Source organism: Acartia tonsa, chromosome 4 (assembly GCF_053477335.1).
Source record: "Acartia tonsa isolate MP-2025a chromosome 4, ASM5347733v1, whole genome shotgun sequence".
In the NCBI taxonomy this organism is placed as follows: Eukaryota; Metazoa; Arthropoda; class Copepoda; order Calanoida; family Acartiidae; genus Acartia; species Acartia tonsa.
This window is the reverse complement of record NC_137263.1, coordinates 49,009,419-49,036,079: the sequence shown is the minus strand read 5'-3', so window position 1 is coordinate 49,036,079 and position 26,661 is coordinate 49,009,419. Positions and strand designations below refer to the sequence as shown.

The following is a 26,661-nucleotide window of genomic DNA, read 5'->3' as shown; positions in this document are numbered from 1 at the left end:
CATAGCATCTCTATAAATAAGGCATAAAACGTATTTAGTAAGTATGTGAATGTCTTTATATATTATCCTGCTTCAATTTATGTTGGGATAGACTTCCAAATATGTAATGTTTAATATCAAATTTGTTGCTACTCTGTGTAAATGTTCGTTTGTTTAATTGTCTGAATTGTTAAACTTTGCTTTTATGGATGTAGTCACTCTTGTTCTAATTTGCATAGAAATAAAACAATTTTGTATTATTTTGGAGTTATGTGGTAATTGTAGCCAAAATTTCAAATTTAAATTATTTGAATTAATTTATCGTTAATAAAATCAAATATTAATGTTACTATTTATTATATATTGTGTTTTTTATTATTTCATCAATGTTTAATGTAATAATATGAAAATGTTGATTATTTATTATAAATATAACAGATTTTTAATAAAATATATGAAATAATCTTATTTTTATGTTAGTTATTGTTCTCTGTTGATTAGTCTTTTTTTGAAAATACAGTATGACCAAAGCTAAAGTGAAATTCTTTAGTACACCCTTACATAATTGGTTTACTAATATAGGTTAGGTCAAAATTACTTGATCTTTCAAACAAAATTTAATAAAAAACATGCTTATTTGTTTAGAGTTTCCTACATATATGTTTTTACTCGCTATAATTTTATTTTTAATACAGTTTGTGGGCCAAAAAATTCTTATTTATATGGATCTAGTCTATTTGTCTATTAAACTGAAACCTGAGATTTCCGATTACGTCCAAGCCTTTTTTGAGGGGAGGGCAATTTAATGAATTCTTTCTAAATTTAGGGGGTAATATGAGAGATTGAATTGGGTAATTATACAACAATATACCCACCCCCTCCTGCCCCTATTGGACGTCTAAGGACACATCCAAAATTTTGGTTTGCCAAATTAAATTTTGATCATACTGTATAACGAACATTATTATATTAAAATATTAGGATCAAGTGCAGTTCACGGTAAAAAAAAGTTCCTGGTAACGAATATCTCTAAAAAATATAAGAATTTTAAAGGCTGCTAGCTGCCAAACGGCTGAACGTACATCACACACCGTTTTAAGCTGCATAAGAAGGCCTACAAATAAATAATAAACACCGTTTGGCCATTAGAAGCCTTTAAACTTCATAGGTTTTGGAAATATTCGTTACCAGGAACATTTTACCGTGAACTGCACTTGACCCAAATATTCCTTAAGTTACCATACTTTACATTTATCTTCTGGGTTCATTTTATCTTTTGCTTTACAGTTAAAAACTCGCTGGAAATCTTCAGAATTTGACAGCGTTCCTAGCACTCTAAAAAAATATAAAAAATTATTTAAAGATTAAATTTAAATTTAATTCGTATAGGCCAATAAATGAATATAGAATGTCTAGATGGTCATTCTGTTTAGACCGATAGCAACCGTGAAGGTACCATCTGACCAGATTATTGTCTAAAAGGTGTTAATTTAGATCTTAGTACACTAAAGGGGATTTTTTCACTTCAACCACTACTTAAAATAAGTTGCCTATAAGCATAAATTCTTGTAATTATGTTTGTGATAAGTCATGTAACAGTAAAGTCAGAGAAATTATTTGTGTATAATTTCCTGCTTCTAAACAGACATAGCGAGAGTGATAAATAATTGGTAACCAAGTTATTCTTGGAGCGGCAAGTAGGAGCCCTAGCCACTTAAACACAAAACAAAATGGCGGCATCACACGTCTGCTTTAAGCAAAAAAAGTGCAAACATATGCTTGATGAATTTCTTATTGAATGCTAATTTTATTTACTGTAGATTTATAAATTTAAAATCATACCTGTATTTGCCAGGAGCATGTACAGCAGTCTTCAGTTTGCTCCTGATATAATTAACATTTACTTGTAATAATTTTAGGAAAGGTTGGATTATTTGTAATTTAAATCTTCTATAGGCAAAAACAAATGTATAAGTTCCGATGATTTAAAAAAAAAAAACATAAAAAGTTATAATGTCAATCTAGTATCACTGAAAATTGATTTAATCCAGCGTAAATTAATCAGAGCCATACTGTAATAGTCATTTTTCGCATATTGTTATGGACAGCATTCTGCGAATAGAAAAATTGAAATTTATAGGATGAATTATTCAACCTATTTTTTTTGGCTCCGAAGGATTTTTTTTATTTTCATGGAACGTTATCAATAATACCATGAATTACATGATCTTTGGGGATGGATCAGAGACGCTGGTTCGAAGCAGCTTTTAGTTCTTCCTATATAAAATGACGTTATACAATACAAATAACAATGTTAGGCCAGTATACATTTTAATTAACCAATGGTAAAATGTATACTAGCCTATCATGAGTCATTTGTATTGTATAACGTCCTTTTTAATAGGAATTTTAAGCTGCTTCCGATAATTCTAAACTAGAAGATGATAATTGATTCGGAGGCATAATAAACGTTACCTTAATGCCTCTGGTCTGGCTGTACCACACCACACTTGAGCAAAATTAAGAAAGAACAGTTGGTCTGGATTCAACTAAAAAACAGTTTTAGGTGCTATCACAAAAGCTCTCTCTTGAACAATGATAACCCCTTCCCCTCTTTATTTTAAAAGAAATGGAAAACAAGGTGGAGGGGGTTCGTTTGTTTGTCTATTACTTTAGGCTCAACATGTCACATCATGGCTTAGTAAGTCAGGTTAGTGTAGAATTATTGGTTACTAGGAAGCCCCGTAGGTTTAGGGCACCACAGGTATAGTCCCAACTAACCTCAACCATTGCTCAACCAGCCACTTGTAAGCTATCACTTAATTTCATATAACACTAGTTCTTTTTGTACAAAAATAGATTAGGATTTTAACTTACAATGACACATTTTAAAATTCGTAATTTCTAAATTTTCTCAAATAATCCAATAACATGTCTCATTTTAAACATACAGCGTATTATTAGATGTACTTTCACATGACACATGATTAATTTTTAAATTAAAATTTTGGAAATTGAAAGTTGATCACCTATATTTCATATTAAATTTTTAAATGTTTTTTATCTGGGTGCGTTAGGTTAACCTTTAAAAAACCTAGAGGAAGCTAAAGGAGAGCTCAGCGTTTAACGAGATCTTTCAGTACACAACGACAAACAGAAAGACGTTAATGTACTTTAATTTAACTAGCGGAGGCGTTCCTAGCATATAGAGGATTGTTGTTTGAAGGGGTAGAAAAAAACAAAAATATAATTAAATCTGAAAATTCAATGACCTAAAGCCATCCCAGGACCTATGTGAACTTTCCCTACAATGGATAACTCAATTGGTTTATACTTTATAGCTATGTAATCTTTAGAAAAAAAACCTTATTGCTTCATATTATACATAGGATTACCTCTAGATGAGACATTTTTTCATTGGTGTTGTCTGAATTTTGCTTCTCTATCCAATTTCTAAAAATAAAATAATTATTAGTTTCTCTTTAAAATAGAAATTATCTCATTTATGCTGTAAAAATATAATTTTGTTAGGATTAAGTAATCTTATCAGATTAATTGATTAATACCTCAATTATCACCTACATTATCACCCTAGAATTATCTATACCTGAATACTCCATTATGAGGTATATTCCCACCCTAGAATTATCTATACCTGAATACTCCATTATCGAAGCTATATTCCCACCCTAGAATTAACTTTACCTGAATGCTTTGTATGCCTGTTTAATACCTCCATTATCAGCTATATTCCCTCCCTAGGATTCAATATACCTGAATGCTTTGAATGCCTGTTTAATACCTCCATTATCAGCTATATTCTCACCCTAGAATCAATCCTTAATTTGTTTCAATTAAACTTAAAATCTTTAAAAATGCCCAGAGGGGTCGGGTTTGAGTTTGCCCTACAGGGCGTCATCAAAAAGTTTTAAGTGGATTTAAAAGTTGTAGGTCATGTGAAACAGAAATAAAAGCACTGTTACCACAAAGTAAGGGTCTTGAAATCTAAGGATCAGTCTCATGATTGGGTCTCTTGAATGGGTCTATCCACTCTTTACCAATCTTTATTTTTCATAATAAAAAAGGTATTTTCCCCTATGCCTAATGCCTTGCCGCTGAAAGGTTCCTAACCCTGTAAGACTACCCAGTACCCTAATAACCCAACCTAATTTGACCTAAAGCATGAAACAAACAAATTAATAACTACCACTCTTTTATTTTCATTTATAAGATTATAGGGGAAGGTGGTTTGTTCTCGACTTTGATGGAAAAGTTATTACTCAACTTTTTTGAGAATGCTTATAACATTTATTTTGGTAATTAAGGATGTTTTCCTGTGTGTTCATTCCATTCAGATGTGCGCTCACCTCTGTAACTCTGAACCTACTGTACTGATCTGAAAGCAGAAGTGTTCATAGAGATTCATACTTAAAACTTTTTTGTCTGCGGCCTAATTTAAAAATCTCATTTTAACATTTTTTGGTCTTGTTAAATGTATATTTTACCCAGAAAAATTTGATTCAGAATTTTAAATTCCTAAAATTGTTTATAAACTGTTACAAATCAGGCAAATTTCAGACATTTTCTGCACAATATTTTTTTCTAAATTTTTTTTGAAATCCCAGGTAAATCAGGTGAGAATTATACACCATAATTGGTCATTAAAGAGGGGGGCAAAATTACATAAAGTCTTTGTTCTAAAAAGTTATAATTTTTACCTATTATGCATTGAGCTTTATCTGCAAATTTAGAACTTGAATCTTCATCCCACCACTAGAAATTAAATTATATTTACTATTATTTTCTAGTCTTTTTTTATTTGGTTTCTCTATCTATCTTTCTATTTATCTATGTGCCTCTCTCTTTTCTCTCCTTCTCATTCTTCTCTTTATCTATCTATTCATCTTTCTCTACCTCTATCTATTTATCCCCCTCTCTCTCTCTCTCTCTCATCCTATCTATTTTTGTCTTGTTACCTGATGAATATTTCCAAGCTCATCAAACTGTTTACCCTGAATATTAAAGTTGGTTTTCAAATTAGTTTTGATTGAAAAAATGCATAATGTGAATCACTTTGTTGTTCAATGTAAGCCACGACCTTGACCCTTTTCTTTTGAATATGTTTTTTTTAAGTTAAATAAACTTGGGGGGGGGGGGTGCTTTCCTGGACATATGAGAAGCTTTACTGTTAAGGAGAACCCTCTACTTTCAAATTTAGTGTTAAAAATAAAAAGTATTTATTTACATTCTTCGGCTTCGCTACTTATGGGTGATGTTGGACCTTTTTGTTAAATAATATTCAAAATTTTTATGTTGTCTTATTTTATTTACTAACCTTATCATCAAATCCATGGGTGATTTCATGCCCAATAACAACTCCAATGCCTCCATAATTCAGAGCTTTAGGGAAATGCTTATGGTAAAATGGAGGCTGCAAAATTCCGGCGGGAAACACTGAAATAATTTTTTTTTTGTATTTTTAGTTGAGCTATTCAATAATTTATATTGTTTGTCTTTCCGTCCATCCTTCCGACAGTCCGTCCATAAGACTGTCATTACCAAACTCTATAGAACATTTTTTTCCTTCTCTTTTTTTATGAACAATTAATATCTGCTTTATAACTTACTTTGTTTAAGTAGATGTTATATGAAACTGTAGTCAACTCAAAATACTTAACTGTGGACTGATAAGCAAATTATTCACTATCAAATTAGTTAAGATAGAATATTTCATAGATTAAAATATTTTATTTTAATTCTTACTTATTTGATTTCTGTTCCTGCTATAGTAAGCATTCACCACTGCCGGGGTTGTTGTCCATATGGTTCGGTTTACACTCTGAAAATAATTAGGTCAAAAAAGTTGAAGCAGCTTATAGTGCCTAATAAAAAATGACGTCATACAATACACATGACCAATGATAGGCCATTGGTCAATTGTATTTATTGACGTCATTTTTTATTAGGCCCTGTAAGATCTTTCAAAAAGTTTTTTCATAGAAATTATTTAATTTAATAAAAGAAATTAAAAATTTTGACAAACAGGCTAATTAAATTAAATCTTCTTTAATGGTTTTTTATATTTTTAAATTTGATTGACTTTTATTAAGATATTATTTTATTTTTTAATAATTTCCCAAATTATCTGTATATGATACAGGGTGTTTTTTTTTAATGGAACAAAAGTATTGCTTAATATAACCCACTTGCCATTGACAGAAATTAATAATCTATATCTTAATTTCTTCATTGGGTTGGGGCATTTTGTATAAGAAAAAAATATTTAGCGGTTTTCAACAAATTATGCCTTAAAAACCGGTTTTTTCAAAGTACCTATTTTTGGATCATGACCAATTTAAAGAGTGTGCAAAAATGCGTACATTTTTAAAAATCAAATTGTGTGGCTTGTGTTAATAGTAGAAAAATGTTATGCATACCGTTAGAATTGTCATAAACTCTAGTTTTTGGAAATAAAGGGTAAGCAAAAAAAATGCGTACCTTTTTAAAATTGAAATTGCGCGGCTTGTGTTAATAGTAGAAAAACGTTATGCATACCATTAGAACCGCTATAAAGTATATTTTTGGAAATATAAAAACGATTCCTGTGCTATGTATAATTTATGAGCTATGTGCTAGAATGTGCCCACTGAATTAAAACTTGACTTGCGAGTAAATCATTAAAGATTAAATTTTTCCCCTTTTCTCACATTTATCAATACAGCTCCTAAACTAAAAATAGCACAAAAATTGTACTTATATTTCCAAAAAATAGAGCTTATGACGGTTCTAACGATATACATAGCATTTTTCTACTATTCACACAAGCCAAGCAATTTGAATTTTAAAAATGTCCGCATTTTTGCACACACTTTTTTTTCTCTTTAATGATTTACTCTCAAGTCAAGTTTTAATTCAGTTGGGACATTCTTCTACGTAGCTCCTAAACTATAAGATGCACAGTAATGGTTCTCATATTTCCAAAAAATTGACTTCATAGTGGTTCTAACGATATGCATTTCTACTATTAACACAAGCCGTGCAATCTCAACTTTAAAAAGGTACATATTTTTTTGTATGCTTTAATCTTTAATGATTTACTCGCAAGTCAAGTTTTAAGCCAGTTGGGACATTTTACCACATAGCTCCTAAACTATACGTAGCACAGGAATCGTTTTTATATTTCCAAAAAATAGACTTCCTAACGGTTCTAACGATATGCGTTACATTTTTCTACTATTAACACAAGCCGCGCAATTTCAATTTTAAAAAGGTACGCATTTTTTTTGCTCACCCTTTATATGTATCTTATTCATGCAATTTGTAGTATAGAAGCTACGTTGAAAAATGTGAGAAAGGTTGAAAAGTTTTAAGTAAGTTGGGACATTTTACCACGTAGCTCCTAAACTATAGGTAGCACAGGAATAGTTCTTAAACACCCAAAAAATAGAGTTTATGACGATTCTAACGATATGCATAACATTTATCTACTATTAACACAAGCCGCGCAATTTGAATTTTAAAAATGTACGCATTTTTGCACACTCTTTAAATTGGTCATGATCCAAAAATCTTCCAAAAATAGGTACTTTGGAAAAACCGGTTTTTAAGCATAATTTGTTGAAAATAGCTAAATATTTTTTTCTTACACAAAATGCCCCAACCCAATGAAGAAATTAAGATATAGATTATTAATTTCTGTCAATGGCAAGTGGGTTATATTAAGCAATACTTTTGTTCCATTAAAAAAAAACACCCTGTATTTAAGAATGTCTTTGCCAACTGAAAAATTTTGTAAAAAAAAAGAAAGCTACTAAAAGTTTAACGAAGAACAATTTGCTGTGTTAGTAATTTATTTTTTAAACCCTTATACTTCTAAAAAGCTAAGCCTAAAGGTATATTATTTTCAGTAAAACTTCTTGATATCTTTAAGTTCAAATAAAAATTGAAGGGAAATACTAAATGTTAATGCTTGACCAATTATACAAAAACAACTTTACCTTTCCTAACATTGACATTTCTTTAAATGTTCTTCCTTTTAGATTTTGTAAAACATTTTCAAAAAACTTTTTCTCGCTGTAGGAAACCTATAAGAAAATATATTTAAGATAAGCTATGTCCAATATAATATCAAAGCATTTTGAGCAATTTAAAATACCCTCTGAATACAAAGTATCCTACCTACCCCCTGAATACAAAGTATGCCTACTACCCCCTGAATACAAAGTATCCTCACTACCCCCTGAATACAAAGTATCCTACCTACCCCCTGAATACAAAGTAACCTCACTACCCCCTGAATACAAAGTATCCTACCTACCCCCTGAATACAAAGTATCCTCACTACCCCCTGAATACAAAGTATCCTCACTACCCCCTGAATACAAAGTATCCTACCTACCCCCTGAATACAAAGTAACCTCACTACCCCCTGAATACAAAGTATCCTACCTACCCCATAAATACAAAGTATCCTCACTACCCCCTGAATACAAAGTATCCTCACTACCCCCTGAATACAAAGTATCCAAACTACCCCCTGAATACAAAGTATCCTACCTACCCCCTAAATACAAAGTATCCTCACTACCCCCTGAATACAAAGTATCCTCACTACCCCCTGAATACAAAATATCCTACCTACCCCCTGAATACAAAGTATCCTACCTACCCCCTGAATACAAAGTATCCTCCTCACTACCCCCTGAATACAAAGTATCCAAACTACCCCCTGAATACAAAGTATCCTACCTACCCCCTAAATACAAAGTATCCTCACTACCCCCTGAATACAAAGTATCCTCACTACCCCCTGAATACAAAGTATCCTACCTACCCCCTGAATACAAAGTATCCTACCTACCCCCTGAATACAAAGTATCCTACCTACCCCCTGAATACAAAGTATCCTCCTCACTACCCCCTGAATACAAAGTATCCTACCTACCCCCTGAATACAAAGTATCCTCACTACCCCCTGAATACAAAGTATCCTACCTACCCCCTGAATCTCCTCCTTAAGTTGTTCTTGATCTTCTACAAGGTCAGGATAACCAATGTTATGAATCATAGCATCAAGCTTCTTACTAGAACAAAGAGAGGATTAAAATTGTTCTATACAATTTGACACATTTACGAGCTTAATAAGATAATCTGCAACAATGTATGTTTATTTAAATCTAACAATAGAATAATTTTAGAATATTATCTGACGGATTGGTGAACTCGTATTATTTCAAAGCGTACAACTTTACTAATTTTACCTGGCTGTTTGTTTTGTAGAATTAGACAGCCAAGTCGAGGCCTCCAGCAAAACTTGGAATTGATCTTGAATTTCTCGTGTAAGGTTTAACATCTGAAAAACAACTTTCTAAAAAAAATTCATGGTAAACAAAATTAACCCCTCTCCAAAATAAAGTCATTGGTTGAAAAGTTTAGACAATACTCGTTTGCAAGAAAGAAATCAAATTCAACAATGGCACCCAAAGTTTTTTGGGCCAACTAATAATAACCTTATTTAGTTGCGTGCCTAGGAAAGTGTAAAGGGTGTGTCTAAGACTTGAATGGTTTTAAAACGGGGAAAGCAGTTCTTTTTATTAAATTTTTTTTTTAGAATGCTGATTATAACCCCCTAGCCTCCCACATGCCCCTTTTCTTAATACTTACATCCTGTTTAGACTGTCTATCAAAGTATTTTTCAACAAATAGAGCCCCAACCGCCATACCCAGGTTACCATTGACATAGGCTATACAGAACTTCCACCTGGGTGGCATCTCCTCACGACCATATAACAGTCTGCACATTATCAATTGAAAATTTTTACAAAATCGCGTTTTCAAAATTTTTAAATGCAATCAAGATTTCCATTATAATTCGGTAAAATATTAGAATTTGTGAAATAAAATTCAATTTTTCAGTGTTCTTAACTAAAAACTTTTTAGTAGCGAAGCTCTCTATAATTTACCTTGTCTCTCATTCTTTCGGTCCGTCAGTCCGTCTCTAATATTATAGGAGAAATGTGATTTTCTCTTTTGTTCTCTTTACTTTCTCTTTTTATTTCAGTCACTTTTCTGTTAAACTTGTTACTTATAGTAGTAGTTAGGCTACGCCCTACGATAATTAAAGCTGGTAAGGAACAGTACAAAGCTTTCCTGAAAATTGTAGACCTCTTATTCTTTTTCTAGAGTAGGTAATTACTAAAAATACACAGAATTTAGTACTAGTATTATATTTTTTAAATTGGTTTTCAATTTCCCTGTATATTTCATTCTGAATTCGTTCAAACCTAAAAAAAACAAGGATGATAATATCAATAAAAGCAAAGCTCTTAAATTAGATAATAGGACAAAAGAACATGAACGCATTTAGAGTATCAGAACTTAATAGGCAATATATTAGTTCTTAAAGTTGAAACACAATTGTATGTAATTGTATAGCAAAATTTCACAAATAAAGAATACTGTATTATAGAGATGCTTCGCTTAAAATATTATAAAATAGTCATAGGAATCATTGTTCCAATAATTAAATAATGAAAAATTTTATGAAATAAATTAAAAATTAGAATGTTTAAAATGAACGCACTAACTTTCTATTAACGATTACAGAGTTGCCACGCTTTCTTAATAGTACCCAGCTGTTACGGGAATCATTGTGCGAAGTTTAAGCAGGCCTAAATTAACCATGAGAGCTATCTAATACGTGCGGACGCTCGAACACTATTCATACAAAAAAGTGTATACCCAACCCGCCCCCCCCCCCAAAAAAAAAAGCTTTGGCATCCTTGAGTGCTTACCTTCTGTCTAGATTATTTATTCTATGTCTGATAAACCTCATGAGAATATAGTTTCCAAGTGTCCGAGCATCTGTATCATCGATTAATTCTGTCAACTTAAAGAAAACAGCATTATTAATATCCTATTATATAAAGTAGTAGGGTTTTTTCATCTGAAGCTTGAGATCTCAATGACTACTGAACCGATTGGGTTCTCTATTTTAGGGAAGTTTCACATAGGTCCAGTGATTTTTTTAGGCCATTTCATTATCAAATTTAAGTCTTAGGATGGTTTTAAGCTATTATTATTCCCTTAGCTTTGATTACAGAGCACCTAAATGTAATGAGCGCATCCGCTAGTATCTTTATATATAAGTAATAGGATGTATCATGTCACTGTGCGCTAGAATTGAATCAAGACAAAAGTAAGTGCCGAGCCATGGGACCTATGTATGGTGAAAATAGACATAAAACCATGATGATTCCAGGTAAAACTAAAATATTTCAGCGGGGTCTTTTTGTTTTATTTCAATTTTAAGTTCTGAAAAAAAATTGAAAAAAATATGAAAATCTTTAATAAAAAACAAACAAAAACTGTTTTTTAAAATTTTTTTTCACTAAAAGATACAAACAACTTATATACATACTATAAGCTTTATAAAAATCAAAATTTTCAAATTTAGGACTGCCTTTCCAAGGTTAGAAGAAAAATCCTAACAACGAATTCTAACATATTTCTGATCAACATAGCAATAAAACGTCTTTTGCTAAATATTTAACATCAAAATTAAATAGCACTTACTAAAGACTTTTTTTCATTTAAACTTATACTTTTTACATTATTTAACTTTTAAGATTGTTTTTTTTTAAAGAAAGGTTGCGTGATTTTTTTTCTCATAATTAATTTATCTTAATATGCTGCATTATAAGTGACTGACATTGTAGGCTGTGATGGCTTAGAAAACTCAATACCAGTTTTGTTAGCCCAGGCCACCGGCCCCTCGGGGCCTACAAAACTAGTTTTAATCTTTTTATTTTTATTTTACTATCTGCTAAAAGCTGTCTATAATCCCATACAATAAATAACTATTAAACATACCAATTAAAGTGAAACAGGGATCTTAAGGGATAAGACAAAGGATGATAAATTGATTACTCCTTAAGTAGATTAATATTATTGGTTAAAAAGTTTGGACTTTGCATGTTTGAACCATCAAATCATTAATCAATTCATAAATTATCAAAAGGATGAGAAACTGTGTTTATAAAACTTTGGATATGATTTACAATTCTATGTCCTGTTCACTCCCTCCCTCCTTCGTTAAACATACACTTATATATAGACAGAAAGACATCCTGTTACTTTTTGTCTAGAGTTTTAGGATCTTTTGTTCTATCATACAAATTATTTAAATATCCTGTTTTGAAAACCAGAATGCCGTTTTAAAATTTATTTTGCTAATTATAAGAGGGAGGGGACATTGGGATGTAAATCACACCAGTACCCACGTTAGCTCAAAAAAATTGTGTACTTTTACTAAAATTAATGGAATGGTTTCAAACTAATATTTTACAAACATATAATCAAACAATAATTTTACATAAGAAATGGTTAGTTTCCTTGTCATAATTTGTGGAAATCTACATGTATCACTTTATTGTCCTTTGTCTTATCCCTTAAGATCCCTGAAAGAAAGAAACAAGGATGACAACATCAATAACATGGATGAGATGGGAATATGGACAAGCAGTTTTAAAAAGAATTTCTTTAAATCCTGAAACCTTTCTTGCGTATTTTATGATTTTAATATTTATAGACCTTGACTGATATACAAAGTAAATTGTTTAGGGAATCTTCACAAAAATGCAGCCGTCTGTCTTGAATAGCTGCTATACAAATTAAATTTCCCCTGAAAACAGACAAAAACAAAACTATTCAAAAGTACCCATAGTTGTTAAGTCAAAGAATAAGAAATGTCTTTATAAAGTTTGGATACTAGTGTATTAAACAGTCAATTGTCCTCTCTATTTCTGGGACACATTCCATATAAGTTTCATTTTAAAAAAACCTAGAATAAACAAAACAAAATATTTTTACTAAAATATAAGCCAATGAATAATAAATTATTATTATAGAACATTTTAGACTAGTGTTATAAACAGTCCAAAGCCCCCTACCTCCCAATGTATGATAAATAATTCATTTTATACATGATAAATACATGCAAATCGGCAAGAAGGGAGGAAAAATGTGACTGTTTATTTGTTTGTGTAGCCATTGTTTCTTAGTGTTTGGACCTAAGTAGTAATGAAGAAGGATGAAATACTTTTGTTTAGCCACTAGGGCTATTAAGCTCCACGCTCAAGTATATTATACCTTGACCCGCTGTCACAAGTGAGCTACTCTTTATTACCTTACCCTCGCCGAGTATGGCATGTGACTATAAATCATACTGGTACCAAAAGTTTTTATAGACACGTTATCTAATTAGTTAACTGGTCTTTTGTTAAATCTTAATTGGATGGTTCAAACTAGCAGTGTCCACACAAAAGAAAACTTTTCCTATTTCTAAGAATCTTTACAGTTCTTATGTCCCCTTCTTCCCTGTTGTTTTGTTGTTTACAATTAAATTATACTGATAAATAAATCCTTCAATTTATGAAATGGTAGATTTAATATGGATCAAGGGGACATTGGAATGTAAAATTTGCTGGTACCCAAAGTTCTTTATAAATATTTTCTCATTCATTGGTTCAAAAACTTTGGGAACTTTATTTTTCATCTTGATTGTTTGATTTATACTATTAGTCTTGGTATGTTTTATTGATAATTTATGAATTGATTAATGATTTGATGGTTCAAACATGCAAAGTCCAAACTTTTTAACCAATAATATTAATCTACAGAAGGAGTAATCAATTTATCATCCTTTGTCTTATCCCTTAAGATCCCTGTTTCACTTTAATTGGTATGTTTAATAGTTATTTATTGTATGGGATTGTAGACAGCTTTTAGCAGATAGTAAAATAAAAATAAAAAGATTAAAACTAGTTTTGTAGGCCCCGAGGGGCCGGTGGCCTGGGCTAACAAAACTGGTATTGAGTTTTCTAAGCCATCACAGCCTACAATGTCAGTCACTTATAATGCAGCATATTAAGATAAATTAATTATGAGAAAAAAAATCACGCAACCTTTCTTTAAAAAAACACAATCTTAAAAGTTAAATAATGTAAAAAGTATAAGTTTAAATGAAAAAAAGTCTTTTGTAAGTGCTATTTAATTTTGATGTTAAAGATTTAGCAAAAGACGTTTTATTGCTATGTTGATCAGAAATATGTTAGAATTCGTTGTTAGGATTTTTCTTCTAACCTTGGAAAGGCAGTCCTAAATTTGAAAATTTTGATTTTTTTAAAGCTTATAGTATGTATATAAGTTGTTTGTATCTTTTAGTGAAAAAAAATTTTAAAAAACAGTTTTTGTTTGTTTTTTATTAAAGATTTTCATATTTTTTTCAATTTTTTTTCAGAACTTAAAATTGAAATAAAACAAAAAGACCCCGCTGAAATATTTTAGTTTTACCTGGAATCATCATGGTTTTATGTCTATTTTCACCATACATAGGTCCCATGGCTCGGCACTTACTTTTGTCTTGATTCAATTCTAGCCCACAGTGATGTCTGTTTCCCTCTCTGTAAGATCTCACTAAACACTAGACCAATATTGCTTTCTTTTACAGTGAAGCTTCTAGATCCCAGGTAAAATTTTTTTGTTAGAGGCCGTACAGATAGATTGAAAATGTAAAAAAGCTTCGTTTTTAAGAGATATGTAGATTTGTAACCTTAGCAAAGTATTTGTTAGCGTAGATAACAACATCCAGATCATGTTCCTGTACATCTGGCAACACAATGTTCAGGTACTAAAACAAAGAACACAATATTCAGATACTAAAACCAGGGATAAGGGATGGGAAACGTAGGAAAATATTATTTCAGGCCTATTTCAAGCCTAGGCCTATTTCTAGCCTAATAAACCAGTTTTGGGATAGCGCAGTGGTTCGTATAAAATGCTAATGAAAAAGCTGTGTGTGTGTGTGTAGATAAAGTATAGAATCAAATTCAGGTAGCTAGTTTAAAGTAAAAAACATAACTTTTTATAAACCTATATATTAATGGCTTTTGTTAAAATGAAGTTTTTTCTCTCCCAAAATTTTTTATCTTTTACTTTGGTAATTTGAACTGTCAGAAAGCTATCGTTGGGTTTTCCTCAGACAGATTTTAGTTTGTATTATTTGCATTTTTATTAATGAGTAAAAATTTTATTTGAAAATTTCATTGCTAATTAAAATTCAAAATAAATAAATATGCACTTGGGTAACATTCTATCAAGTTCTTTGGATACTATACTGGATATAATGTAATGATATATCACGTATGGTCCCTCAGATGTCAAAACTTTATTTTAGTGTTTGGCCAAAATGACTTAGCAATTGTATCTGTAAGTACGTCTAATAACATCCTTTGCTATTTTTAAAATCCTAGAAAATTTTTTTTGCAAGAAAATTGCATAAATTCGCAACCTTTTTTAGAACCACTACATAACTCGAGTTTTAAAACTTTTTATATAAAATCCTTTTTACAAAAAATATCAATAATTACTTAAAATTAAACCTGAAAGAAAAAAAATCTCATTACACGTGTTAATTTGCATGTTTTAGGTCTTTTTTTGAGGAAAGTATAACTTCCACATTTTTGACAATAATATATTTTTTTAACATTTCAAAGTAAAATATAATAAAACTTAAACGATTTTTCTTGAATTATCAGTTGAAAATTTCATCAAACATGCAATTTAAGTGATGAAAATTTAATAAAATCATTTTTAGAATGTTTAGAATTACCAATTTTCTACATTTAAAACAAAATGTTAACATAATTTAAAAACATTTTAACATATAACTTCAAAAATCATTAACATTTTATAAAAAGATGTTTCAAAAAATAAATCATTAAAAGGTATTAAAATGCATTTGAAATTACTTAAAATTAAAACGAGAACATCTTTTTACACTGTATTCTATGTAATAGAGTTTAAATGACATGATTAGTGAATGAAATATTTCCTAAACCCATTAAGCCTTTTTGTGACTATATTAAAAATAATTTATTTTGTTTTATATTGCTTTTTTATTCAAATATTTGACAAAATTTTCCCTACGTCAATAAAATAAAGTCAGTTTTTTACTGTTTCCAGGTTTTTCTTTATAATTATAACAATTAAATATAATATAAATCTTCATTATCTTTTATTTGAATTATCATACACATTAAAATGTAAAGTATAAGCTAGAATAGCACTTTTTTCAACGAATATTTTAATGACATTATATCAAAATAATTCCTCTTAAATATCACACAACATATGATTGGGAAGTATAGCCATTTCTTGGAGGTATAATATTTACAAAAATACCATTAATTCTGTTTTTATCAGAAGTTAAAAAAATTGAACAATTCTAAAACAATGGTTGGCTGTCTAGATATTGAGTACACTAAGACTACGTCTCTGTTCTATTAAAATAACGTTGCAAAAAGAGGGGTTCTGAAAGTAATCTACCTAATTTTTTTTAAAGAACCAACAAGTACTGTCAGTATCTTTTTTCTTGTAATCTAGCAGACAATCAAATCATAACACAATTTTCATGATAAAATATTCAGGTTTCTACTTCACATTTTAAAAAATATACTGATCAATATAATGTTCAAAATTTTACTTTGTACTAATTGACAAAATATGTTGTAATTCTTATTTTAAAGTTACATTTTTATCCCTGACAAAATCATAGACGACTTTTAAAGGCATCTTATCTAAACTTTTTGAAGAAAAACTTAAAAACATTAATTAAGTATGAAAACTATTTTCTTCGATTTTTCTGAAGTTATTATCGCATTCTATGGGTTTTTTATTATCATTTACTTATATCGAAAGTGCCAAACATTGTACCCTAACTTATTCATTTAATAAAAAACCAGCCGTGATATCTGTACTGTGTTGTATTGTACAAAAATTAGGGTGAAGGTGTTGTATCATTTCCGTACTAAATTTTTAAAATTCAAAATACAACATCTAATTTATAAACTACCAAATGAAAATTCGTAGCTACCTTCTTTCCAAAAAAATAATCCCGTTATTTTTGTTTTTTCTATGTGGCCCTTTTTTAATGTTTAACTCTAAGCAGATTTAATAATTAAACTAATGTGATCTAACACCATTTATATTTATTTTTTCGTAGCAGACGAAATCATTATTTTTTCTATAATTGTCTGCTTCTAAAATTTCCGCCATCTGTGATTTGGGCTTGTTTTGTATCAACCAATCACCAATTGGCTCCGCCAATTGGTGATTGGTTGATACAAAACAAGCCCAAATCACAGAACACTATTGGTTTAGAGCGGTAGCCAATGTGAGCCGTCCGCCAGTAAGGTCATTAAATTAGGCAAATGGTAAAAGTTGCATGATCCCTTTCAAAACCAGGCCGAGACCTAATTTATGGCCAGGTTTCCTATCCCTTATCCCTGACTAAAACAAATATAATGTTCCTGTACATCTGGCAACACAATGTACAGATACTAAAACAAAGATAATGTTCCTGTACATCTGGCAACACAATGTTTATGTACTAAAACAAAATAATGTTCCTGTACATATTGCAACACAATGTTCAGGTACTAAAACAAATATAATGTTCCTGTACATCTGGCAACACAATGTACAGGTACTAAAACAAAGATAATGTTCCTCTACATCTGGCAACACAATGTTCAGGTACTAAAAGAAGGATTTTTGTTCAGTAAGACCTCTAAACTCGCCAGCTTGAAGGGTTTCGGAATTTCTTTTAAGATTTTAATAGGCAAAACAAAATAAGAACTATATAGCGAAACATAACAGCAATTAGCAATATTCAAACGTTTGGCTGTATTTGATACCGGTAATTGCTTGTTTCCAACTAAATATACTCCAAAATAATGTTTAACTGATTATATCATACAAAAAAAGGTTTCACTTGCAAAACATCAAAATAAAATTCTAACTAACCTTTGTAAAATTGAATTTAGGATGTTGGCTTGCAAGATCATTAAGACTCATTTTCTGGTACATCTTGGAGAAATTTCTCCTCTCATGGGGCGGAGTCATTATCTAAATAATAAGAATATATTTTCTAGTTAATCTTGGAGAAATTTCTCCTCTCATGGGGCGGATTCATTATCTAAATAATAAGAATATATTTTCTGGTACATCTTGGAGAAATTTCTCTTCTCATGGGGCGGAGTCATTATCTAAATAATAAGAATATATTTTCTGGTACATCGTTGAGAAATTTCTCCTCTAATGGGGTGGAGTCATTATCTAAATAATAAGAATATATTTTCTGGTACATCTTGGAAAAATTTCTCCACTCATGGGGCGGAGTCATTATCTAAATAATAAGAATATATTTTCTAGTTAATCTTGGAGAAATTTCTCCTCTCATGGGGCGGAGTCATTATCTAAATAATAAGAATATATTTTCTGGTACATCTTGGAGAAATTTCTCTTCTCATGGGGCGGAGTCATTATCTAAATAATAAGAATATATTTTCTAGTTAATCTTGGAGAAATTTCTCCTCTCATGGGGCGGAGTCATTATCTAAATAATAAGAATATATTTTCTGATACATCTTGGAGAAATTTCTCCACTCATGGGGCGGAGTCATTATCTAAATAATAAGAATATATTTTCTGATACATCTTGGAGAAATTTCTCTTCTCATGGGGCGGAGTCATTATCTAAATAATAAGAATATATTTTCTAGTTAATCTTGGAGAAATTTCTCTTCTCATGGGGCGGAGTCATTATCTAAATTATAATAATAAATTTTCTGGTACATCTTGGAGAAATTTCATTTTTTAAATGATAATGATTATATTTTCTGGTACAACTTGGAGTAATTTTTCATCGTATGGGGCAGAGTCATTATCTAAATAATAAGGCCTATGTTCATAAATGAAAGGACATGTAGCTTTATTTATGATTTTCACATATTTTGAATTTTCTCTGCTGCTATTGAAAATAACATTAAACGTTTGCTTGATAATTCACTTTGTTCATTTGTCTATCCATGGTTTTTTACCCTTTGCTCCATATGGATGTTGTCTTCCTTTCAATTAAAAAAAATATAAAAATCAATTGATTACCTCTGCAAGTTTGATTTCAAAGTCTATCACACTTTGCATTTCCTCGTCAGCTAAAGTTGGATCAGCTCCCAGGAGGACAGCTATATTTACCAATATTTTCTAAAATAATATTATAATAACCTAATATTCATTGTAAAAAAATTATATAATAAGTTTAGTAACACCCATCAGACAACCAACTCTTTGATTGCACGACCTTTGTCTGGAAGTTTTAACTGTGCAGTGTGCATGGTAATGAGTTGCGCCTGTTTTGGGCTAAGGAATTCATCCTATTTTAACTATTAATGTCGGGAACCTGACACCAGCAGGAACTATTTAACATCTTAAATTATGACACGGTGTTAAACCCTTCACCTTCCCGACGACGAGCGAATGCGCTAATTGCTGAGCATCGGTTGTAGGTTGATAGTTTACCTTATAAGCCTTCATAATTGGATGTTTGATTCCCTGGTGGTAATATTCTGAGCTTGGCAACACGAGATCTGATTGGTCAAACTAAAATATTTTGTTTAGTAAAAGAGGGGTTTACTCAGAGATTTGCTAGAAATAAATTTTCACTTTGGGTATTGGGTCAGTTAAAAACCTACTTCTTTTACATCTGTTTAGAATTCAAATTTTACAAGAACAATAATCATCTAGGATTTTCTGTCTAGGTTAAATATAAGCCAGCTATGATCATTTAAATATGTATAGGCAGACATAAGTAAAAATGCCAAAGTCTCTAAAAGCGCTTATTTGAAGTAATATTTTTCTTTAAGTTAGGTAAGATTATTTGTTACAGGGTGGGATTAGGGCACCACATAAAAACTGTACCCCAAGTTAATTTAATGTTTTTCAAAAAATGTAGAGGGTTCAGTGCTCGCTATGCAAAATGAGGGAAACAACCAAATAATCTATCTGTCACAAACCTTTCATTCCTGATTACCTGGACAACATATTGATCAGAATTTTTTCCATCAGGTCCCACCCAGAGGGATATTAGGATATCATTGTTGTACAGTCGCAGTTCTCCTGCAGGGGTTGCAATAGTTTTTAGAGACGTGGAAAGAAGGGATATAGGGAATGTACTTATCCCTTCTGGTAAGATCAAGGGGGTTGGATCACTGGATATGCCCCCAAGGTGTCCAAACCTCTTCTCTTCATAATAGAATTTTAGGGAAGTGTACAGTTGGTTCTATGTATTTGTATGTTGAGTGGGAAGGGAAGGGGGGGGGCTCCTAGGTCACCAAATAGAGAAAAGATTCCAAATTTCTATTAAAATTACTACGTACCTAGCTTGTAGTTATAGAACTATTACTTAAAACTATGAATTCCCTATAAGTTTAATCCAGTCAAATTGTGTTTGATTCCAGTCCTGTCCATGAAGGACAGGCCAGCCCCCCAGCTCCTCCAGTAGCTCAACTAGGGGCTTCTCTCCTCTCTCCTCTATTTCATCTTAATAACATAACTTTTGTTAATAACAGCAAATAATAATCAGGAAGCCGAATTATAAATTAGATATCTCCTTATCTTAATTTTAAATTTTCTTTAATTTAGGCATGTTAGAATTGTCCTATAGATTTTAAACTTTGCATGATGATTCCTAAAACAGAATTAATTACTGATTTACTGACTGAATTAAGGTTCTAGAATAGTTTGAGTGTTGTCAAAAGCGAAGTTTTTCTATAATTAGGATGAGTCCTAAAAGTCATACTGTTTTAGAAATTCGCTTTTTTGGATGTTGTCATCCTTGTTTTTTTTTAATAATTTAGCTATTATTTATTTTGATAACGAGATCCCTACCTGTATTCATACAAGAACTGTACAGTGTTTTCACAGCTTTGGTAGTTTCAGAATCATCCTCTGTCAGTTCAGCCTAAACAAATATTTGTTCTTAGCAGCAAAGCCATTTTATAATTTGAATGTCCATCAGTCAGTCAGTCCGTAACTCTAAGAGTGAAATGTTATTTTCTTACATATGTAATATCTATTTGTTTTCTTTGTTATGACAACTAAACATCTGCTTTATAAATCACTTTGTCCGTTTGTACAATTACATTCCATGATTTTTTGGGCTTTCTAATAATGGATGATGTCATTTAGTCCATCCGTCACTCAAACGTAAGCTTAAGATTTCGGAAGACAATGAACTAATTGGGCTCTACTCTTCAGAGCTACTGATCCTGCGGTGGTTTTAAGCTTTTTTTCTGGAGGAAATGGGAAACCATTTCATATATTTTCAAAATACCCTCATATTATTTTAGCGTAACTACTTTATAAATTGAAATGTCCGTTTGTCTGCACGAAACATGAAAATAATCTTTACTGATGAGCATCCAGTATATACATAATTTACTTAGTCCGTCGATCAGAAGGTCATGCTACAAAAGATTACTATCCAGATATATATCTCTCATTAAACTGAATAACTATAACTATCTTTGTCCGTTTTGTGCTTCGCTTCTTTGTATAGGCTTTGTCATTCTTGTTATTAAATTATTATTATCATTTATTCATGAACAGATTTTGAATAAATGAAACCTGAAGAAGATTCTTTAATTTAAGATCCAGTCCTTCTCTGAGTATTTCAAATGTGTCATAGCCCCCTCTGTCCATAGGTATTGGATGATACAGGTCCCAATTACCTAAATGCAATTGTTAATTAAGATCTTAAAAACTGTCTAAACCTTCAGGAACAGCAAATTCCTCTGAAGATAAGTTTTGGAGAATATGCGAGGGGTACCAACATTAAATAGAAATATTATGGTGATTGAAGCATCAATGGGCCAAATCCTATTTCATTATCTGGGCTAGCCTTAAAGCTAAGGTTCCCCTTAGCTTTACACAGATATAAATGAAAAAGTAAGGTTTAAATAACTTTTAAGCTAACCTAAAATATTTTACAGGTCTTAGCCCTATAAGAACAGACAGAATTAGAGGGACAAAGTGACGTACAAAAATGTGTGATTATCCATCTCTTTTTTAGGGGGTTCTTTTCCTACTTCTCCTCTCATCTCCTCCATTTTTATGACGTCACATGGCTGATTTTTTAGTCTTTTTGTCCCTCTACCAGACAGAACCTCATTCTCGTCTTATTTTAAATAAATTGTTTGTTTATTACTTAAGGTTATGTTTACATTGGGGTATTTTGGGTACTGGTTAGCCAACGCAGGGTTAGGGCCCCTCTAAAATAAGGCGGTTGGGGTAAGAAAAAAAAGACAGAGAAGCTTCTATATAAAATAGAACGTACCACAAGCATAATCATAGAAATCTTCACAAGGATCTGTCTCATCGTTCATGTAACAGCTCATTCTAAATAAAACATTAATTTTAAAACAAGCAGTTAGAGAGGGGACAATGGGCTGTTTATTACACTAATCCCAGTAATCTTAATCATTAGCTTAACAATATGGGGATTTTTAATGAATTATTATTGCTTGGTTTATTAAGTTGAGTGTTCAAACGTTTCAACTACTAATCTTTATCTACAGTAGGGGTAATTTTGTGTGTCATCATTGGGGATGTACATCAATATATCGGCCATTGTCTTATCCCTTTAGATCCCTGTAAAACAAGACTGCATACGATCATTATACGCAGAGGGAAAAATAAAGATAAATCCTTAAATGAGATGTAATAAGATGATTGTCTGTCTGTTTGTGTGTGTAGTGTAGGGATCTCGTTAACCACTGAATCGATATGGTTCTCCTATAACGGGAAGCTTATTGCATATGCAGGGATGGTTTATAACTATATATTTATTTGGAGGGTAACTCCACTGTCCCGAGAGAAGTCGCTCCTAGAAAAAAATTGCCCTCAAACACTTTAGGGCGCTGTATTAAACTGGGTATATAGGAAAGGTGCAAAAAAAATTCTAAAATCATTTCATGACTAAAATCTAAAACTAATAATGTTTAAATCATTCCGGAGAACTCAATTGGATCAGTAAGTTAATCTTTTAGTAGTTAAATCTGGGGCTTAATTAAGACAAAAAAAAACCTTACTACTTTATATAATAGGATAAGTACCATGAGTAATATATTTTCTTTCTTTTTAGTAGCGAAGCTACTCTATAATTCGAAATGTCCGTCCGTCCGTCCGTCCGTCCGTCTGTCCGTCCGTCCGTGTAAGACAGAATAGGGGAAACGTGATTTTCTCGGCTCCTGTTTAAGATAGAAGGCTGAAATTTCTTGACAACATTCCCATTAATATGGAGCATAATTAAGTATAAAACATGGATTCCAGTCGGACCCCTTTTTAGCAGGTTTTAGGCTATTTTTATATTTTTCTCCATATCTTTGGTGTTTATGGTCCGATTTTCAAATTTTTTTCAGTTATAGATATCAAAATTAAATTTCCTGTCGATTAAAGAAAACAAGCATGACGGTCCGACTGCCTTTTTGCAGGTTCTAGGCTATTTTTATATTTTCTCATTTTTCTCCATATCTTTGGTGTTTATGGTCCGATTTTCAAAATTTTTTCAGTTATAGATATCAAAATTAAATTTCCTGTCGTTTTAAGAAAACAAATATGGCAGTCAGACTGCCTTTTAGCAGGTTTTGGGCTATTTTTATATGTTTTACAAATTTTCCCACATCTTTGGTGTTTTTGGTTCAATTTTCAAACTTTTTTGGGATATCAGTATCAAAATAATTTTTTCAATTGTTATGAGCATCTTTTATGCCGTCATCATACAAAATAAAACAAGGTTTCGTGTTTATTTTCTGTAATAAATCTATTCTTGATTTTAAAAATACACTTTAAATCTACTTATACACATTCCCATCCACGTTTTTGTGCTTCGCTACTTATGGATGTTGTCATCCTTGTTATATTCTATTCTCTCCCTCTTTTTTCTCCCCTCTTAGAATGAGTTGCCTATATGTGTAAAACTGTAGAATTTTTGTGCCATTACATTAAAGCTTCCCAGTGTCTAGGTCTACAGCTGTACAACATCACACTTTATTATTTGTACTTTTTGTCCGGTGTACTATTTACAAAACACAGAAATGTTTAGATCTTTGGATCATGGAAAGAAAATGAAGTAGTGTGTTTCGTCGTATTTTCACACACGCTTTTGATAAGTTATTTTATGTTAGTTTAATGTTAATAATTGCCCTGCAGGGTTAAAGTCCCGCCCGCAGGGTCTAGAAATAGGAGAAATGCCGCTACTTCGTTTTCTTTCCATGATCCATATCTTTTAGTAGAGAACCACTCGCCAAATAGCCTAAAACTTTCACTTTAACTGTGCGTAACATATTTTAGTCTTGGATTATTTTGCATTTTAAAAGAACAAATTGAAGCTTTTTATCGTTCCTATAAAAAAAATGACGTCGTACCTACCATTGGGCATTTGTATTGTATGACGTCAGTTTTGTAGGACTATAAATAGCATCGAACAAACTGTCTAAAATATCCCAACCCAGTATTGTTGATGTTATGCTGATGTAATTGCAAATTAGTTTTGTTTCATGACATAAGCAATATTATAGTGGAATGGGAAGGATTACATCAAATAAAAGCAAATAAGACACATGTATTAAACCTAATCCCACCCCGGCAATATAACAAGCACAATCAAGTACAACAGCAGCGAAGCTTTCTAGGAGAAATAGACAAGGATAGGACTCTAGGGGCACTTGAGGTGTGGGAAGGGAGTTTGACGTCGCCATCTCCCCCCTTTTTTTAATTTCAGTTTTTAAAAGAAAAAATTGGGAGGGGTTGTCATTTTTTTCTAGGGACTTTTTCTCTTGGGAGAGTAGTGGTACCCACACCTAAAAATGCTATAAACCTACCGATGACCTATTAGAAGCTATACTATACTGTAAAGAGGGACCATATCGGTTCAGTGGTTTGTCATATAATTCGGTACACATCACACTTACAAAGGCATACAGACAGACAGATACAGGCCCTGTTACTTTTATATAAGGATATATAATGAAAGACTGGTTAAATGAGTAATCTGTAGAGAAGCTATGCTAATAATAATGTTATATTTAGCAGGGAGGGAGGGGACATTGGGCTGTTTATTACATTAGACCCCAAAGTTTTAAAATAACGCTTTCTAATTCGTTGACTCAACAACTTTGGGGACTTTATTGAATTTACATAGGTTGATTCATTAAGATGATTCACCAAGCTTTTCAACAAATAATAGTCTACAGAAGGGGTAGTTTTGTATATCATTTTTGGGGATGTACTTCAATTTATCGGCCTTTATCTTGTCCCTTTAGATCCCTGTGTATTTAGATATTATAGTTCTCATACCATTTATAATTATACTCAACATGAAATAAATGTATTTTTACACCAAATTATTTTTATGCTAGCTAATGAATATTATCAAAAATATTACAAAGACGTGTTTTCTCGCTGAACAATATTTTGAGTCCTTTGTTTGCCGTATATAGTATAAATTTCAAGAAAGTCAAATAAGTCTTTAAAGGATCCATGCAACTTTATAATTAACGTAAAAGAATGTGCCATTTAGATTTACATACAATTGTTATTTATCGTATCTTTTTTCTGAGTATAGTAAAATAAGAAAATTAAATATTTTTTGGCAGTTTTAATGGCCCTCAGGAGCCGAACGCCGGGGCCAACACAAAGGGATTAATCCTAAATTTTTTGTGGAAAACTATCTATAAAAGGAATTTTCAGTATTGTTCTAGCGGATAAAACTTCGGAATCATACTGAAAAGTTATTTATCGCATCTTATTAAAGACAGCTTTCCATGGAAATTAAAATGAAAAATTATGAGGTTAAAACCAATTTGTTAGCCTCGTGGGCCAAGGTTCCAGGCTAACAAAACTGGTATCAATTTCATGAATTTATTTTGATGTTTGTGGAAAAATTTCTGTAATAAGAGCTTTACATGATTTTTCAATATTGCCAAGAACCGGTTCTAATCCAGCAGATGAAATCGGTTTCGAAGACATACTGTAAATGATTTACCTTTGTCCTTGTTTATCCCTGACGACCTCAGCTGTATCGTTTGCAAAAATATTCTCTGGGTCAAGGCATTCCTCCCGCACCTTTCTAGCAGCTTTCTTCTTCTTTAACATTGGATCCTAATAAGTTTTATTAAAGATTAGTACTAAAATGTTTACTTATGATTATACGGTGATACAAAATATATTTTGCAACATTATAAAGTATGCCTTCTTGCAAAATCTTATAATAAAGTAAAAAGTCCTGGGAAGGTTTATAACTATTTGGAGGAAGGGTACCACCACCCTCCCGAGAGAAATCGCCCAAAAAATACCCCTCTACCCTCAAAAAAATGTTTTTTAACTAAATTAAAATTGGCCCGCCCCCAAACGAATTTATTGAGACATTCTCCCCACAATATATAATTGTTGTATTATCTAATTATTAAAAAAATAGATCAAAACTAACCTCAATGACATTTTCATGTTGGCGGCTCATTTGTAAAATCTGCATGATAAACTTCATCATTTTCAGCTTTTCCTCTTCACCGTTCAGGTTCAAGCTAGTGTCATCATCATCACCACCAGCATTATCACCTCCATTATCACCACTAGAGTCTTTATCCGCAGTATTATTAGTGTCATTGTCTCCTTTTTCTGAAGCAGCTTATAGTGCCTAATAAAAAATGACGTCATACAATACAAATGACCAATTACAGGCAGGGATCTAGAGGGATAAGACAATGGCCGATAAATTGATGTACT

The 26,661-nt window shown here is 31.5% G+C and overlaps 1 protein-coding gene across 1 annotated transcript; it reads right to left on the bottom strand.

Annotated features, from left to right (window-relative positions):
• Positions 1-325: 325 nt before the first annotated feature.
• Positions 326-26,593, bottom strand: LOC145317575 (neprilysin-4-like). The gene is made up of 27 exons (XM_080158717.1): positions 26,366-26,593; positions 25,922-26,037; positions 22,214-22,275; positions 21,505-21,608; positions 20,767-20,839; positions 20,301-20,418; positions 19,910-19,997; positions 19,399-19,479; positions 18,985-19,083; positions 17,845-17,946; positions 14,591-14,668; positions 10,773-10,867; positions 10,236-10,262; positions 9,643-9,775; positions 9,240-9,331; positions 8,978-9,062; positions 7,977-8,063; positions 5,743-5,818; positions 5,315-5,433; positions 4,956-4,991; positions 4,698-4,752; positions 4,316-4,375; positions 3,754-3,808; positions 3,375-3,432; positions 2,455-2,528; positions 1,822-1,863; positions 326-1,314 (listed from the first exon to the last, which is right to left on the bottom strand). Exons 1-27 carry the CDS (start codon positions 26,423-26,425, stop codon positions 1,215-1,217), a joined length of 2,175 nt encoding a protein of 724 aa, XP_080014843.1. The 5' UTR covers positions 26,426-26,593; the 3' UTR covers positions 326-1,214.
• Between the last annotated feature and the right edge of the window lie 68 nt (positions 26,594-26,661).

Coding starts and splice junctions, on each gene's coding strand:
- LOC145317575 (XM_080158717.1), bottom strand. CDS start 26,425: ATGATGAAGTTTATCATGCAGATTTTACAAATGAGCCGCCAACATGAA. Junction 21,609..22,213: donor TTTCTATGATTATGCTTGTG/GTACGTTCTATT, acceptor AATTGCATTTAG/GTAATTGGGACCTGTATCAT. Junction 19,480..19,909: donor CTGATCAATATGTTGTCCAG/GTAATCAGGAAT, acceptor AAAATATTTTAG/TTTGACCAATCAGATCTCGT.